This window comes from Centropristis striata, chromosome 5, assembly GCF_030273125.1.
Source record: "Centropristis striata isolate RG_2023a ecotype Rhode Island chromosome 5, C.striata_1.0, whole genome shotgun sequence".
Classification (NCBI taxonomy): domain Eukaryota; kingdom Metazoa; phylum Chordata; class Actinopteri; order Perciformes; family Serranidae; genus Centropristis; species Centropristis striata.
The window spans coordinates 25,170,582-25,186,936 of record NC_081521.1 but is presented as its reverse complement, the minus strand read 5'-3'; the positions used below and the strand labels follow the sequence as shown (position 1 = coordinate 25,186,936).

Below are 16,355 nucleotides of genomic sequence, written 5' to 3'. Positions count from 1 at the left end.
AAAAAAAAAATCACATTCACAGCTGTGAAATGAACACAGTTAAAGACAGACCTGGAATTAACCATGTTTATTACTGTTGAGAAGGCCACATTGCACATTCAGAAAAGTAATTGGCAGGGGTTAATGACCTTTACCATCACAGCCAGAGGTGCGTTTTATCTAAAAGCCCTTTATCTGACAGAATGTCCATGACATCATTGGTATCTCAATGGTTTTCCCAGGCCTGTTGTGTACATGTACATGATGCTCACAGTTTAACAGTAACCATGACAGCTCTTGTTGCAGTTTTCAAAACTTAAAGTCGCACATTAATTTGTTAACGTGTTTAGTAAAGCTCACCGCAGCTGGAAGGTAAAATATACAAAAAAATATGCAGCTTATGGGACTTTGGAAGAGGATGTGGGTGGTTGGCTGCATGGCAGTAATGTTAACAGGAGCTGTTTCTATAGTAACAGCTCATTAGGAGGCAGTTTGAGGCGTTTGATACTGTCCATGATCAAAGCTCCTGTTGGAGAGGGGATGTGAGGGACAGAGAGAGATGGGGAACTGTCAGTGGTGGATAAAGGTAGAGGGCAAGAACAAGAATCAGAGGGAAGAAATAGAGTCGCAAGGATAGACAGAGTGAGTTTAGGAAGTGGTGAGGGAGGCAGAGGTCACGCATGCTTTGCTGTCGATATCTCTCGGTCTCACACTTTCTCCTCTCATCAGCGGGGGCCTTGTGCAGTGTGCTGTGTCTGAGCTGGTTCTAATTAAAAGCGCTTGAAGTTAGGGTTGTTGGGCGACAAGAGCTGCCCGAAAGACCCCCGTTCATTGTTCTCATGCCTGCCGATGGACAGCATTGTGCGCGAAGATTTGGGTAAATCGTCAGAAGGAATCTAATCACAGAGGTATTCTGCCCCGTGGCAAACTGGGCTGCACTAGAGACTTGGTTACTAATTGCCCTTTTTTCCCCATTTGGAGTGAACTGTCTTTCCTCTTCACACACACCATTTCCACCCCAGATCCCCCCCACTCCCACCCTCCCTCCTCCCGACTCTGCCTTTCGTGTTCCCACCCTACGGCAAAGGGAGAGTCATAGTGTGCCATGTCACCCTGTGAATGTGTAACTCCAGGCCCAGGGCTGTCTTGGCCTCGCTTGTCCTCATTTGCAGTCTCACATTGAGCCTCTCTTCAACCTTTTACATCGACTGTACAAGGAGAGGGTTTTTTTTTTTTTTGCAGGAGTTGCATTAACAGTTCCACTGATGGTAGTGATTAATAAAGACAAGCATCTTTGGTTCTCAAGGACAGCACATCCTCCAGTTTATTTGTAGTCACTGGTTTCTAGTGCATGGGATAAATTTAATATCCAACGTAATGTCATGATTATTTTGCAGAATGCACACAAACTAACACTTCCTTTTGGAGATTTGGCAGAAATAATAGCTTTTGGTGTGCATGAGGCAATATAGCACAGGAAACGTGGGGGCAGGACATAAAGATGTGGGCTGTCCATGAAAATTATTGTGAATCTAGAAAATATTGATTGGGGGAGTTTTAGATGAGGCAACAAAAGCGAAATTGTGTGAAGATTAGCTTAAAGGTTTTTTAAAAAAAAGGAACCTTATACTTACAGTTGGAACATTCTTGCTGTGATTTGGGATTTTACACTAAAACTCACAATGCACCATGTCCACATTTGTCCTTCATTTCCCCTTATTGGCTTCATGAGAAGTTAATATTCCTCTCTAAAATGAAGAAATGCCAATGAACCATTTCCCCCCCACAATGTGACAAGTATGTGTGGTGGAGAAAAACAAAAAAATCCAACAATTTAGATTATTAAGACATTTATAAGTTACTGTTTATAATTGCCACTCAGCTCTGCCATCAAAACTGACTCTAGCCATACAACAGTATTTTCAAACACCCAAACTCACAGCTTTTAACTAATCATAGCTACTTTTAGGCAGTGGGAAGTCTCTAAGGGAGTGTGGTAAAGTGAAGAACATCAGCAAACTGGGGTAATTATCCCCCCCCCACACCCACCAGCCTCGTTTTCACAAGGCATCTGGAGAGCTGCTAACACCAGGGAGCCGGGGAACAAGACCGCGGGAGCCCACTCTCACTGCTCCTCTCAGTCTCAAGGTCCCTCAGAAATTCACAGTCTAATCCACAAATAACCAAGTCCTTGGTGCATTTCTATTTATCATTTCTCTTCCAAAGTTCCAAAGTTCATGTCCTGTCATAAAATTAAATTCTTGACTTTTTCCAGCCAAGTCATTCATCTACACATGCATTAGCATTCACTTCATACCTTAGCATACAGAGCGGGGCTTTCTCTCCATCCTTCACGGTTCCTTTATTTACCCTGACTGACCTCTTGAAGATCTTTTCATTCTGATAAGAGCCCTCATGCAATTACAGAGAAACAGAATAAATACAATCTAATTCTTACCATTCAATATTTGCAAATGGAATATCAAATTAGATGAAATCTCAAAAATGCAGAGTCACTTTGTTTCAAGGATTAATATCATCAGATTTTATAAGCTGATGTGTGTCTGCTGCTACCAGAGCTGCTATTTTGTAGCACTCTTGTGAGATAAAGTCAAAACTAATAATATTTGTGCAGAAAGGGCAACAGATATATATTGTTTATAGGAGCTTATCTGGCTCAGTTACATCATCTGAATGTTACTGTTAGACATAATGTGCAGCCGTTACTGTTGTATTCCTTTATAGCAAATAGGATTATACTGTTATGGACCTAATAGGGACAGTAGTACAATAGATTATTTCTGGGACGGCTTCCAGAGCTGGACTGTGTCTGGCCCATGAAAAGGAGATGGTTCAATTCAGTAATAGCAGCATGTAACCAGGCCTTATTATTATGATGTACAAGACCATCGCTGCCAGGAAGTAGGAATTTCTGTCTCAGTCAACATTTAGTCCTGGAGTTAAAGAATTGGATATCCTAAAACACTTTAACATAGTAATTTAAGTTTATGTTCTAATGGTCTTAAAATGTACCTTGCCCTCTGTTAAGCTACATCTATTGATTTGTTTAACAATATACTGACTTATTGCCTTTTAAGTTGGGATGGAGGGCTTGTTAGCAAACACTTTCTACATTCAACAGATCCAACAGAGCAACATTATCATTCATTACAAGTCTTTCCATCAAGTGAATTTAAATCCAATAATAAATCTCTTTTAGCTGAGTATTGGTCTTCTCCAACTCCTGAGGGAAATATTTGGTTGTTGGTTTAGATCAGGTGCAGGCAACCTGCGGCTCCGGAGCCACATGTGGCTGTTTAGGCCATCTGCAATGGCTCCCTGTGGCAAAAAAAATATTAAAACGTCTACAGCACGGCACCTTAACATCTACATTTTGCCAACTTCAAGTCTAGTTTTGAGTTTCTCTAGCTAGACTAGCTTTCGATTCCAAATCTCCTGAGATATTTCTTTGGTGTCTAGCCTCTCATTTACATTTGGCTCCTCGCTGCATTCTGACAAAATCATATTAATAAATATTACTTATTAGTAATATTGGCAGGCTAATTTAGACTTAGTAGACTGTTACATCTCAATTGTAAGGCTTAAAATAAGGTTTGCGGCTCCGTTCTGACATTATTTCTCTTTTTTTGTCCAACAATGGCTCTTTTGTTAGTAAAGGTTGCCAACCCCTAGTTTAGATGATAGATGCTCCACAATATTCCCCTAGCTGCTAACTTTGTCTGTCCACAGTTTGGTGCTGAGCAGGAATTTGTTTTTTAGAATTTTGTGTCCAGCACCAGTGGCTTAAATGATGACATTTTCTATCCATAAGGTCAAAGGCCCACTGTACTGTGGCATCGTAATGTTCTACAAAACACTTTTTGGCTAATATTCAAAGCCTTAACTCAGGAACAGAAGGGGAGATTGTGACCATAATTCACCTTTGGTCGGATACTAAGCTGGTGACACTAATCTTGGGTGCCAACCTTGAAATTGTGGTGATTGTACAGATCTTTTGTGCTTCTGGGTTGAAGATATATGTGAAGCATTACTTATCGCCTACTACCCTTTCTGGGGCTTAGGCCGCCAACAAGAGTTCTCCAAGCATCTTGGTCCTGAGCCAGCACCTCAAGCTGTCCCCAAGTGTAGCCCATTTTCTTGGCATCCGCCTCCCAGTCTCTGCGCCAGGTATTTCGTGGTCGACCTCTCTTTCTTTTCCCTTGGGGATTCCACTTGAGGGACTGTCTTGTGGTGTTTGTGGCTGGTTTGCGGAGAGTATGGCCTATCCATCTCCAACGCCATTGGAGGATCTCTTCGTCCGCTGGCTTTTGGTTTGTGCATTTCCACAGTTCTTTGTTGCTGATGGTGTTAGGTCAGTGGATCTGGAGGATTCGTTGCAGACAGGTATTGATGAATGACTGGATTTTGTTTGTAGTTTTTACTGTAGTCCTCCATGTCTCCGCACCGTAGAGTAGGACTGACTTCACATTGCTGTTAAAGATCTTGATCTTTGTTGTGATGGCCAGGTCTTTTACGCTCAAGATGTTTTTTAGTTGGAGGTACGCTACTCTGGCCTTGCCAATCCAGACTCTCACATCTATAGCAAAGTCCAGGTCATCGAGCTGCGCCCACATTGTCCAATGTATGCCATTTTTCCTTTCTGCTGTGGATTGCTTCATTACCCAATCCATCACCAGCAGGAACAAGAACGGCAATAGAAGGCATCCCTGCCTCACTCCTGTTTGTACGCAGAAAGCGTCGGTAGGTTGTCCCCCGTGAATCACCCTGCAGGTCATTCCCTCATAGGTGTTTCTGATGATGTTGGTTAGTTTCTGTGGCACTCCGTTGTGTCTGAGAAGCTTCCAGAGGGTCTTCCTGTCCACACTATTGAAAGCCTTCTCGTAGTCGATTAAGTTTACGAATAGTGGTGAGTTCCACTCTAGTGACTGTTCCAGGATGTGCAGTGTGGCAATTTGGTCTATGCACGATCTGTCTCTGCGGAAGCCAGCCTGCTGGTCTCTGAGCTGAGGATCAATCACATCTTTCATCCTGTCCAGTAAGATCCCGTAGAAGACCGTTCCTGGGAGGGATAGTAACATGATCCCCCTATAGTTTGCACAGTTGCTCAGGTCCCCTTTCTTTGGCATCTTAACAAGATAACCCTCCTTCTATTCACACGGGATATTGTCCTCTTCCCACATCTTCTTGAATAGGGGGTGGAGCATCTCTCCAATGATCTCTGCATCTGTCTTCAGTGCCTCAGCCAGGGTACTATCTGGTCCTACAGCCTTGCCGTTTCTGAGCTTTTTAATGGCTTCCCTAATCTCCTCTCTTCTTGGTGCACTGAGGTCTATTGGCAGATCTCTGTCTGCCTGATGGAATTATGGTGGGTCTTGTGGGGCTGGTCTGTTAAATATTTCCTTGAAATGTTCCATCCATCTTTTCTTCTGTCCTTCCACCCCAGTTATTGGCTTTCCCTCTTTGTCCTTTACCTGTCTTTGAGGTTTACTGGTCTTTCCTGCCAATACTCTGTTTCTCTGCTCTTGTCCGACTGCTGTTTAGGGCTGCCTTCTTTTTCTTGATGATATCTGATATCCACGGCTTGTGGTTACCTTTCTGTGGTCCCAGTGCTACATCGCAAGTTGTGATTACAGCTTCCTTTACCACCTTCCACATCCCATCTATGTCTCTTTCCTCACCTTCATCTAGCTCTTGCAGGGCTTGGAACTTATTGTTTTGTGTGATCTTGAATTTCTTTGCTGCTGCTGGATCTCTTAATAGTGTGGTGTTGAATTTTTTTCTCCGGTTCTTCTCACCTGTCCAGTTTCTCCTCAACTTCAATTGGACTTTGGCAACGAGGAGATGGTGGTCTGATGCTACGTCAGCTCCTCATCTGGCTCGTACATCTAGGAGGGACCTCCTAAACTTCTTTGTGACGCATACATGGTCTATTTGGTTCTCAATTGAGAGGTCCGGTGATACCCATGTGGCTTTGTGTACTCGCCTGTGGGGGCAAACACTTCCTCCTATGACAAGGTTGTTATTTGCACATAGGTCTGCGAAATGCTCCCCATTTTCGTTCATCTCTCCAAGACCATGCTGCCCCATTATCCTCTCATAGCCTCTGTTGTTACTTCCAATTTTTGCGTTGAGGTCTCCCATTAAGATAGTAATGTCTCTTCCTGGGTATCTCTGGATGATGGTCTGTATCCTGCTATAGAATTCGTCCTTGCTGTCTTCGTCACTGTCATTGGTTGGGCCATAGCACTGAATGATGTTCATGTTTATTCTTTCCTTCTTTGTTTTGAAGGTGGCTGCAATTGCTCTCGGTCCATGTGCCTCCCATCCCATAAGTGCTCTCTGAGCAGCCTTGGGCAGCATCAGAGCGACTCCCTGGGTGTGGTGTGCGTTGTCCTCCTCATGGCCCGAGTAGTGCAGCAGCTCTCCTGTGGCCAGCCTTTTCTGTCCAGAATCTGTCTGATTCACTGATTCCGAGTATGGCAAGGTTGTACTTCTTCATCTCGTTGGCAACTTGTGCGGTCTTTCCAGCTTCGAACATGGTCCTTACGTTCCATGTACCGATGGTGGTTGTAACCCTGGTTGAAAGGATGCTTTTCGGCAGAGTGGCTTCTGAGTGCTTCCGGCTTTCACCACCCTGCGTCATAAATCCTTCTGACGAAGGTCCATCTTCTCCCCTGGGCGGGATTTCATGGTTTTCTCTTGTTTGCGTATCTGTAACAGGTATTGTTTTTATGGGGTGAGGTTGTTAGCCCCACGCCCAACCCCCAACCTGGAGGACCAGGTGTTGCCTTTTGTCGGACCTCTACCCCGAAACCTGCCCGGCTTGGTAAGACCTACCAGGGGTATAACCCCCGCCGGTATAGCCTCCAGGGTCAAGGAAGTACACAAGCCTCCCCACCACGGCAAGGTAGCAACACAGAGGGAAGTATGTGAAGCATCCAAGTTGTATATTTTGTACCTCCTTTGCAGCAACATCAATATTTGCAGTATTTTCTACTGGCATGGCTACATTTGAGTCTGGAGAGACATGGATGTAAACTGCAACTAGACTAGTTTGCCTGGTTAAAAAACGATGCTTATGAGAGCAATGAGAATGAGCCAAAACACTAAAGTTGTGAGCCAGGAAACCACAAAAATTAGCTGTAAAGTGTGTCGAATTGCAATTGTAGTGGAATTGCAGAGTTGGTTGTGGGTTTCTCACAATTGGCAACGTTACTCACATGGAAGAAGTCATGTGATCCTTTGTTAACATAAAAATATTGATTATAGCTGCTGTACAAGGCTACTTTGTTACAGCACCCATCATCTTTCAATGTTGTCAAAGTCAACATATTTCATTAGGCAGTTAACTGTGGTAACTTTCAGGAAGGGGGCCTTCAAGTTTCTTTGTCATCTTTAGATTCAGCTAAGTGTAATCCAACGTTTACATTCGATTTCATCATCTCGTCAAGTCATGATCCTTCTCTATTAAGTGTTACATGCTCAGACACGACCACTCCAGCCTTTGAATAGCAGCAGCCTGCTACGCCTGGTACCCAGGGGAAATTTTCAATCTTAGGTGAGATCCCATCAATTTTCACAACATGGCGAAGATGGATAGGGAAAAAAAAATCTGGATGGGTTTTGGAAAATGCTTCACAACAGGCTTAAGGAAGGAAGTGATATATTTCCTGACATGCTGTTGTCACCTGTGGCCACAGCAACAGCCCTTATCAGTGAGCATTTTAATGGTTATATACTTTGAGTTAAAGATGATGGAGCCTTTCATGTGATGGAGCAAAAGATTTGTCACTTTCACTCTGCCTGGCCTGATATTAATCAAACATCAAAGTCAAAACTTGATTCAATTTCTTTACAGAGCCATTTTCTGTGTTAAAAAATGTTGGAAACCTAAGTCTTGTACCTCTGATAAAGGTTTAATTTGTCTTACTTTTCATATTAAACTCTTTGTACCAATCTGAATTATCAGCAATATAAAATGGAAGTCATGCTCTGGCCATTTGGGATAAGAGGATGTCAGAGTAATGGCATGTTTAATTCTTAATCAACTCAGCGGGCCCACTTTTACAGTGAATGCTGCATTTGGGAGCAAGCAGCACATTCTGTTTGTACTCCCACACATTTGGCTGTCATAAATAGAGCCACACATTGCAGATGGAGCCTCTGGGAGCCAAACCTGCCATCAGCAAGCAGACTTATTGATTTTCTGTAGCCTGAGAGATACAAAAAGCAACTCAGAGGGAACGATTGGGGCAACTGGAGTGTCGAGTGAAGAGTCTGAATATCTCTAAATGAGCATACGTTCATATTCAACACACACACACACACACACACACACACACATTGCACATGCACACACACTTTCTCTAACATAAGAAACAGATGCCACCCTCCTTCTTGCTTTTTTCATCTGCAGCCCACCCACTCCATACAAGATGTCCCACTTTCTGTGAGAATCCACAAACAACTGTTTCCTTAACACATGACACAAGCTGACACTGGTGTGTGTGTTTGTGTGTGTATGTGTGTGTGTGTGTGTGTGCGTGGGGCACACGCAGACGAATGCAGATGTGTGTCTGTGAATTCCTCTGTGTCCACTTTGTGAGCTCTCTTCCTTTAGGGAAATAATAGCTCTCAAGCTTCACTGTAATCTGCAACTTTGATTTCCTGTCCAAAGTGTTTCCTTGCTCTTTAAATCATTTGCAAAGCTTTTAGTGCAGGAATTGGCAAAGCGCTCTGCAAACTTTTTGATGATGGATTATTTGATGTGCTTTCACATCTTAAAAGTGATACTTCACCCAAAATGTATCTTTTTAATATCAAATGCTCGACTCCTGTAGGTTTGAGATTTTGCTGGTGAGTGTGTGTACTTTAATCTCTCACACAGAACAGCTTGGGTTAATTTCAGCCAGTCAAATCTGATTGTGATAAATTGTCATGGCAGAGTGAAAATTATCAAACAACGATGAGATCTACAGCACATTGTCATAAATATAGCTGTTAATGCTGCAACTAATATTTCAACAATCAGCATGTCTTCATCAGATAAAGGTGTTGAGACACTGGCTCTTCTTCTTCTTCTTCTTCTTCTTCTTCTTGTTCTTCTTCTTCTTGTCCATTTCTATGTTCATTGTGTTTCCAATACTCTTTGTCAGGCTAATTGGTCACATACAATAAAAACATCTTACTCTGTGAAAGTTAAATCTAACAGATATGTGTCTTTCTGTTGGCAATATGGTGCAAGAAGCCGTGTTTTTACCTTTAATGATGCTGCTTTTCTTTTACCTTTTGCCTCTCCCCCAATTATAAACTGAACGCTCTAATAATTGTGTTGTTTGTTTTTTTAAGTCTATACTGTGAATTCAGTTTCAAACAGAGCGTATTAAATTGGGCGAGTCAACGTTAACAGCTGTCACATTGTTGCTTATCAACACCAGTTGTGTTTTGTAGAGCTGCCACTACATCAGGAAAAAAGCATAATTGTTATGATTTTCCATTACCGAGCTTTGTGTTTGAGCTGTTTCTTCACAGTTATATTAGAAATGTTTTTTTGTTTTATTTCCCACAATGCCTAGGGTCGATCCAGAGTTTTATTCTATGTCTTTTATTTTAAAGTATACAGAACTGCTTCCCATTCTGAAAGTCGAGCACTTCTTGGTCTGTAATGGACCTAATTAGTGGAGGTGGGAATCACCAGACGCCCCACGATATCATTTTATCCCGATACTTGAGTCACGATACGATATTATTGTGATTTTAAGCGATACAATATATGCGGTTATTTAACTGTTAAACTGCATTTTGTGTCCACAAATTTAAATTCAATCAAGAATTGTTTTGTCAAATAAGAGAGAATTCTCAGTTCTGAATTGGGAGGCACACGACCGCTTTGAAAATCACTATGAAACATAAAAAATTAGCCTAACTTTGCAGCATTATTTCAACAACTTCTCGACACGATAACCTGACATAATTGGAGCTTATAGGTTCTTAGATTTTTTAGTTTGATATGATACCATGTCATCAGTATATCCCTGAAAAGTGAGCATGCTACGGCCTCAGAAACTGCTGGCCGTCGGAACGCTAAATATCGATACTTGGCGGCCATTAATCAATATATATTATCACACAAAATATTGTGATACTAGTTAGAAATCAAGATTATGACAAATGTATTAATTTTCAGTGTTCCCCAAAATGATCCATACAATTGTTCCAAACAACATCTTATGTAAGTGTTTTGTGACCTGCTACCTTCTGTATGTGGAAGGACTGGATAGGTTTAGGCAACTTAAACTACTTTCCTCCTTAAATGTTAAAGGAATAGTTCAACATTTTAGGAAAATCACAAATGAGAAAATTGATAATAATTGATACCATTCTCACGTGGTGGATTATATCTTGGCCTGGTGCAGTAACTCAGGATGTCACTGGGCCTGGGACCAGCACATATCAAACCACAGTTTGTAGTTTTTGCGCTTCTTGTATGGGAATGTTATTAAATGTTATCAACTCTTGTCAGGAAGTCAATTATGCAAGTTTGCAAAATGTCATACAATCTACAATGTCATTTAGCCAGACTGTATAAAATCCAAAGCTATTTTAACATTTTAACAGCATATCACAATGCTGGGCATTTCATATTACAATCCACAATCTTCAGTGTCATTTAGCAGATGCTTTTATCCAAAGTGACGCACATTTGAGAACACAAGAATAAGCAAGAATAAGTAGCATTTACTAAGTTGAGTTCTGTTAGGACGTAAGTGCTTTTAGGACTTACTTTTCAGTAGTGAGTGCAGATGGTGCGAATATTTATTTTAATTTTTTTTGTATTGTTTTGTATGTCGATTATGTGTGTAGATGATCAGTAAAGAGCTGGGTCTTCAGTCTCTTTTTGAAAATTGAGAGGGATTCATCAGATTGGATGGAGTTTGGAAGTTTGGAAGATGGAGTTTTGGATGCCCTTTTAAAAGACACAAGCATCTGTCACTTGTTTCAAAGTGACGTACTTTGTATGCACAACACAGCAACCCTCTAGGCTGTGCAGGTATGGCAACATCACACTACTTGAGTCTTTGCTACCTAAAGAGGATTACCAGCCTTTGCAACCGCAATAGGTCACACACAAATTACTAATGCTGTGGATGTTCTGGTGAGGACAGTCTCTATTGAAATAAATAACTGGACCAATCTGTGGACATACTACAGGGTTGCTGACCACCAGGCTGTGTATACCAAATTAAACAGGAAAACTTTACTTTTTGACATTAACTAAAATGTCACATTAGCAGAATGAACATTCATAACTTCTGTCAGCTGAGAGTCTGGAGACAATCTTGTTGGCAGTCAGCTGGTACAACATCAACAGTGGTCTAATGAGTCTGGATGAGAAGCTATTGTTGAGGAAATGGCAGTGAGACTCATTCATAATTTAGCTTCAGGTGGATAGTTTTTTAATTGCACCAGGAACCCATTAGCTTTTACATCAAACAGTCCCATTAGAGTGACACTTTGTCTCAAACACAGCCGAGAATCCCTCCAACTTAATGACTGCATTTATCCTGAAAGGCTTGTTTGCAGGGAGAACCAGTGTGATGTTTGACCCGTGATGAGCTGCTGTTTGAATACCAGAAGTTATACAAGCTCACAATCATTCAATGTCAGTTCATTCTTGACCTTGAAAAAGCAAATTAAACTCAAGAAATTGTATTTTCTTGTGCTGGAGCTTCAGACTGTAACAGCACAATATTATTGCATTACATATAAAAGCTCACTTTCATCTATAGTCCATCTGTAGTCCCTCTATAGTCCAATTGTGTTGGCTTTGTACTTGATGTATGTTCAGACTTAATAGCAATAGTAGCAATAATAATAATAATAATAAACTTTATTTATATAGCAACGTTCATGCAAGAAATGTAGTGCAAAGTTCTTTACAATAAAGAAATTACAGAACATTTGACACAGAATGAACATTAAAACGGGGGAAAAAATAACGTTTGCTAATAAAACTAAAAAATCAGATACAAATAAGATGAAAATGAAATAAATGCATATTAGATGGGAAATAGCCTACTGATAATAAGAGTAGAGTTAAAGGTTTTCAAAAATAGTTTGATAACAAGCAAAGATAAAATTATATTGATGTATTTCCTCGGGTTGAGTCAGCGGTATCAGAGAATATTATTGTTGGTGTACAGGACTGACTTTGTGTCGAAATAATATTTTGTAGTCACAGAAAGATTACTGATCTGACAGGTGCTCTTTGGTGGATGGAAAAAAGCCAAAGCACTTAATCTTCAGGTGAAATAATAGTGTATTCTGTAGGTAGTATAACTGACATGTATCTACTCTAGATCTTCATCAGGGTCACTAAAGGTCAAACTGTGTTTATGTGTCTGTAACAGGTGTGACCATGAAGCTGATGGATGAGGTTGCCGGCATTGTGGCAGCTCGGCACTGCAACACCAACATTGTCACAGCCTCTGTGGACGCCATCAACTTCCATCGCAAGATCAACAAAGGTGAGGACGCAAGGAGAATACACTCAGAGCTTTAAAGTCACAGACACATAAAAATATCCACATGTACCTATTCAAAAAAGACTGAAGAGGTACATGTGGAAAGTACTGGAGTGTTGGCCATGCAGGAAGTGTCATGATGCTGCTTTTGCTTAACTTTCACCTCTTGCCCATTAATGAGCTGCACTCTGTAAAAATCCAATTACATGATAATGTGGAAAAGCTCAGCAGGCTATAAATTCAGCCTCAGACAGGGCTGTGATAAATTAGCCTAGCCAACGTTAACAGCTGTCACACTGTTGCTAATCAGGACCAGTTGTGTTATGTAGTGCTGGAAAAACACACCGTCCTTATGATTTCACTATTTTCCATGACCGGTCTTTCTCTCTGAGGTGTTTGCTCACAGTTACAGTGAGAAATCATTTATTCTCTATTTGCAACAATGCTTCTAATCCTGTGAGCTCGACTTTTCTATATGGACAAAGTCTAAGCCTCTTATTTTAGAGTTCATTCAGGGATCTTGGCAACACCATTAACCACTTAGCCTTTGTCATCTTAATGGGAAAAAGAAGTACCCACTCACAATGGTGATAGCTTTATACTGCCTTGAAAGTTGAAGGCGGGGTTGAAAGTTGTATTGGCAGCACAGTTTGGACAAGGCAATTAATTCAAAGTGCTTGCCAGGACATGAAGAGAAAGGATAAAATACATAGATCCGAGAAGAAACAAACATACTGTACTCTACAGAAACAAACCCACAGACCACAATAAGACGAGTGTTAGAATTAGACAGAGCAGAGCGGAGTGCTCTGAAAATAGAGGTTGTAAAAAACCTCTTATAAAAGTCAAACTTATAAAAGACAGTTGAAAATGTACATAAATGTACGCAAATGCCGGATGTGAAGTAGTTACGAGGACATGACTACCGGTTACCAGGTTAAAAACAAGGCGCAACGGAGCCTTTGTAGCAGCCCCCAGACTCTAGACCTGCCTCCCCCTCCACATCCATGCAGCACAGTCCCTGAATGTTTTTAAGTCTCACTTGAAGACTCACCTCTTTTCTCTTGCCTTCAATTAAGTGCCATGGAACAGTGTCCCCTTGTAATCCCTCAGTTTCCTTTAAATTATCCCTCCTTTTATGCTTTATTTTAACTCTTTCAGGAAATATCTTGTATCTTGTAATATCTCCTGTATTTTATTGCACTTTATGCACTTTTATGTGAAGCATATATATAGGGCTGTTTTTGAGGGAAGACCAGTCTGGCTGATTGTCTCACTGCGTCGTTTTACCCCGTTCTCTCTCTCATGTTATGCTTTCTCGCTGTAATTTCACTGTAAACTGTTCAATAATGTCAAAACTGAGCATCACAGGCTCTTATATCTCAGAGAAGCAGGTTTTACACTATGGAAACGTTCTTTTGACTCCTGTTAAATATGACTTGAGTTGTCAGATTGGAAGGCTTTTTGAAACAACGATTATTAAATGCTATTGAGAGGAGATTTCAAAGGGTACCCTCAAATATTCAGGACAGTCTACCACATTCATGCGTTCCTCGGCTCAATTTCTGTTTTATCTGTTCATGTGCTAGAGATGATGAGCTCCAGACATCCAGTGTTAACATTCAGATGTTATGATTATCTCAGGATATGATGTTAACTATGGACCTGCTACAGCTCTCCCCAGTGTTAAATTATGCAGTGGAAAGAACATTTTATATACTTCACAGCTCAGCAAATGTGGGCCAGGTCAGCTCTAAGTCTACTCCATTTACAGTGCATGTATTTTCAAATGCAGGTAACTTTATTCAAGCAGGATAATTCACTTGATCCAAAATCGTTTTTTTCAAGGAGGCCCGGGGAAAGAGTGAGTGGCTCTGAGGAAGCTGTCGTCTAAAACATTTAAAACACACCTTTCTGGGTTTAAGGAGCAGAAAACTGAACAGTACAGATTGGATGAGATCCGTGTCCACATCTTTCAGCTGCTTCTAGTTGCTCCAGTTGCTGCCTCCGTCTGTCCTTTGAGTTTAGGTGGTGGTGACATGATTTCCCCTGGCTTCCACAGTGACTTAGGTGTTATGTCACCAGTAGATTTCCCATTTGGCTTAGGGTTAGACAAAAAAAATGAAGAGGTGTGCTTAGCAAAAGAATGGTCAAGGATAAAAGAAAAAAAACATCCAGAGGCATTGTGGGCTGTACCTCTGGGTCTAATTTATTCATTTTATGGCATGTTTTTCTCCTTAGAGCGTCCTTTAGTCCAATCGAACACTGAACAAGACATTTTTATACTTTAATGAAGTGAAAACACACAATGAACTCTGGTGGTGACCTATCAATCTAGAGGAAGCCCTGCTTCATTGTCTTTTTTACTCTAAATAATACCATAATTTACAAAAGGAATATCATGCTGTATTGAAAAAGACTTGAAACTAATGATTGAGAACATAAACTCATTATGAAAATGTTTTTTCAGGTAATAAATCAGAAATAGGGTCATATTCCTATTTACTTGCATACAAACTTCTTGACTTCTTCTTTTAACCAGTGGAGTCGCCCTCTGCTGACCATTCGAAAAAATGCATGTTTATGGCACTTCCACATTGGCTTCACTGTTCAGATCCCGAATGATTCTAATAGTAAATATATTTAGCGTCACTGTATCCCGCATCGGACAGCTTTTGGCTAACTTTCTATCAAAATTTCACATTAACTACTAATATAAATGATCATGTTTCCAATAAATTAAGTGGAGTGAAACTAGAGTCTAACTTCTTATCTTTCAAACTGTATATCGTTTAAATAGTGTACGTTAGCCTTGGGTTTACCAGAGTTGGCAAAAGGACGCTAACGCCGGTGAATTATCCATTTGCTAACTGTATCCCACATTGGACATCTCCTCGCTGTAAAACAATGGTGACTGCTGATTTTTTCAGGGGAAACTGGATGTTTCTGGGTAAGCCAAATAAATATCATTGTTATCGACACACCCGGACCGTACTTTGTCCTTCACAATAAAATACAGTACAGTAAAAAATTCAGATCTATGATGCTACTTTTTAAACTGTCGCCTGAGTGTCGCCCAATCGTTCTTACTGCTTTCTCTCATCAGAGTTACTTTCATATAGTAACTAAACATGTAAATCTCCATGTACATAAAATAATTTTCGCACGTAGATTGTTAGATATGTATAAATCAATTATTCCTACACTGGTGGTGGCAATCTTATTCAAAATTACCGTGAAACACCAAAAAAGTGCCAAATGGTGTCTGATACAGTTACTATACTTTCATACAAACAGAACTCTATTTGCAACCGGTGGAGTCGCCCCCTGCTGACCATTAGAAAGAATGCATTTTTAAGGCACTTTCTCATTGGCTTCACTGTTCAGACCCAGATTGATTCTAATAATAAATGTGCATACTTTTGCATGAAGTAAAAATATTTATCTGCTCCAATATTAAGAGTATTAAAAATCTCTAAATCTAAAAATGTATGATTTGTTAACGTTTAAACATTTTAATCGATTAACAGCCCGAGTTTGCATATTTACTATACAAACCTGTGTTGAGCTAGAGGACTACACACCAGCAGACGAACAAAACGAGGATTAAATACAATGAGAGGAGAAGTTAAGACCCAGGACATTAAACAGACAAAAGGGCTGTGTCTGTGTACGGCTTATGTGGAGGTTGTTCACATGATTTGTTTTTTACATTTTTGGAGGTCTTGCTGTGTTTAGCCTGAACAGTCCACTTAACTAATTGCACAGATTTTCAGTCTCGTGGGGTCCAGCAGCAGAAATATCACTGTAGAGCAGAGCACGTTTACATAA

General features: G+C 40.7%; 1 protein-coding gene across 2 annotated transcripts in view; it reads left to right on the top strand.

The window, feature by feature from the left end:
- The window catches only part of acot7 (acyl-CoA thioesterase 7), an 81,362-nt gene that overhangs the window by 36,241 nt on the left and 28,766 nt on the right, over positions 1-16,355 (top strand). For both annotated transcript variants that reach the window (XM_059333654.1, XM_059333655.1), the window contains exon 7: positions 12,411-12,527. In XM_059333654.1, coding sequence (XP_059189637.1) covers positions 12,411-12,527 — 117 coding nt within the window. The remainder of the gene's footprint in view (positions 1-12,410; positions 12,528-16,355) is intronic.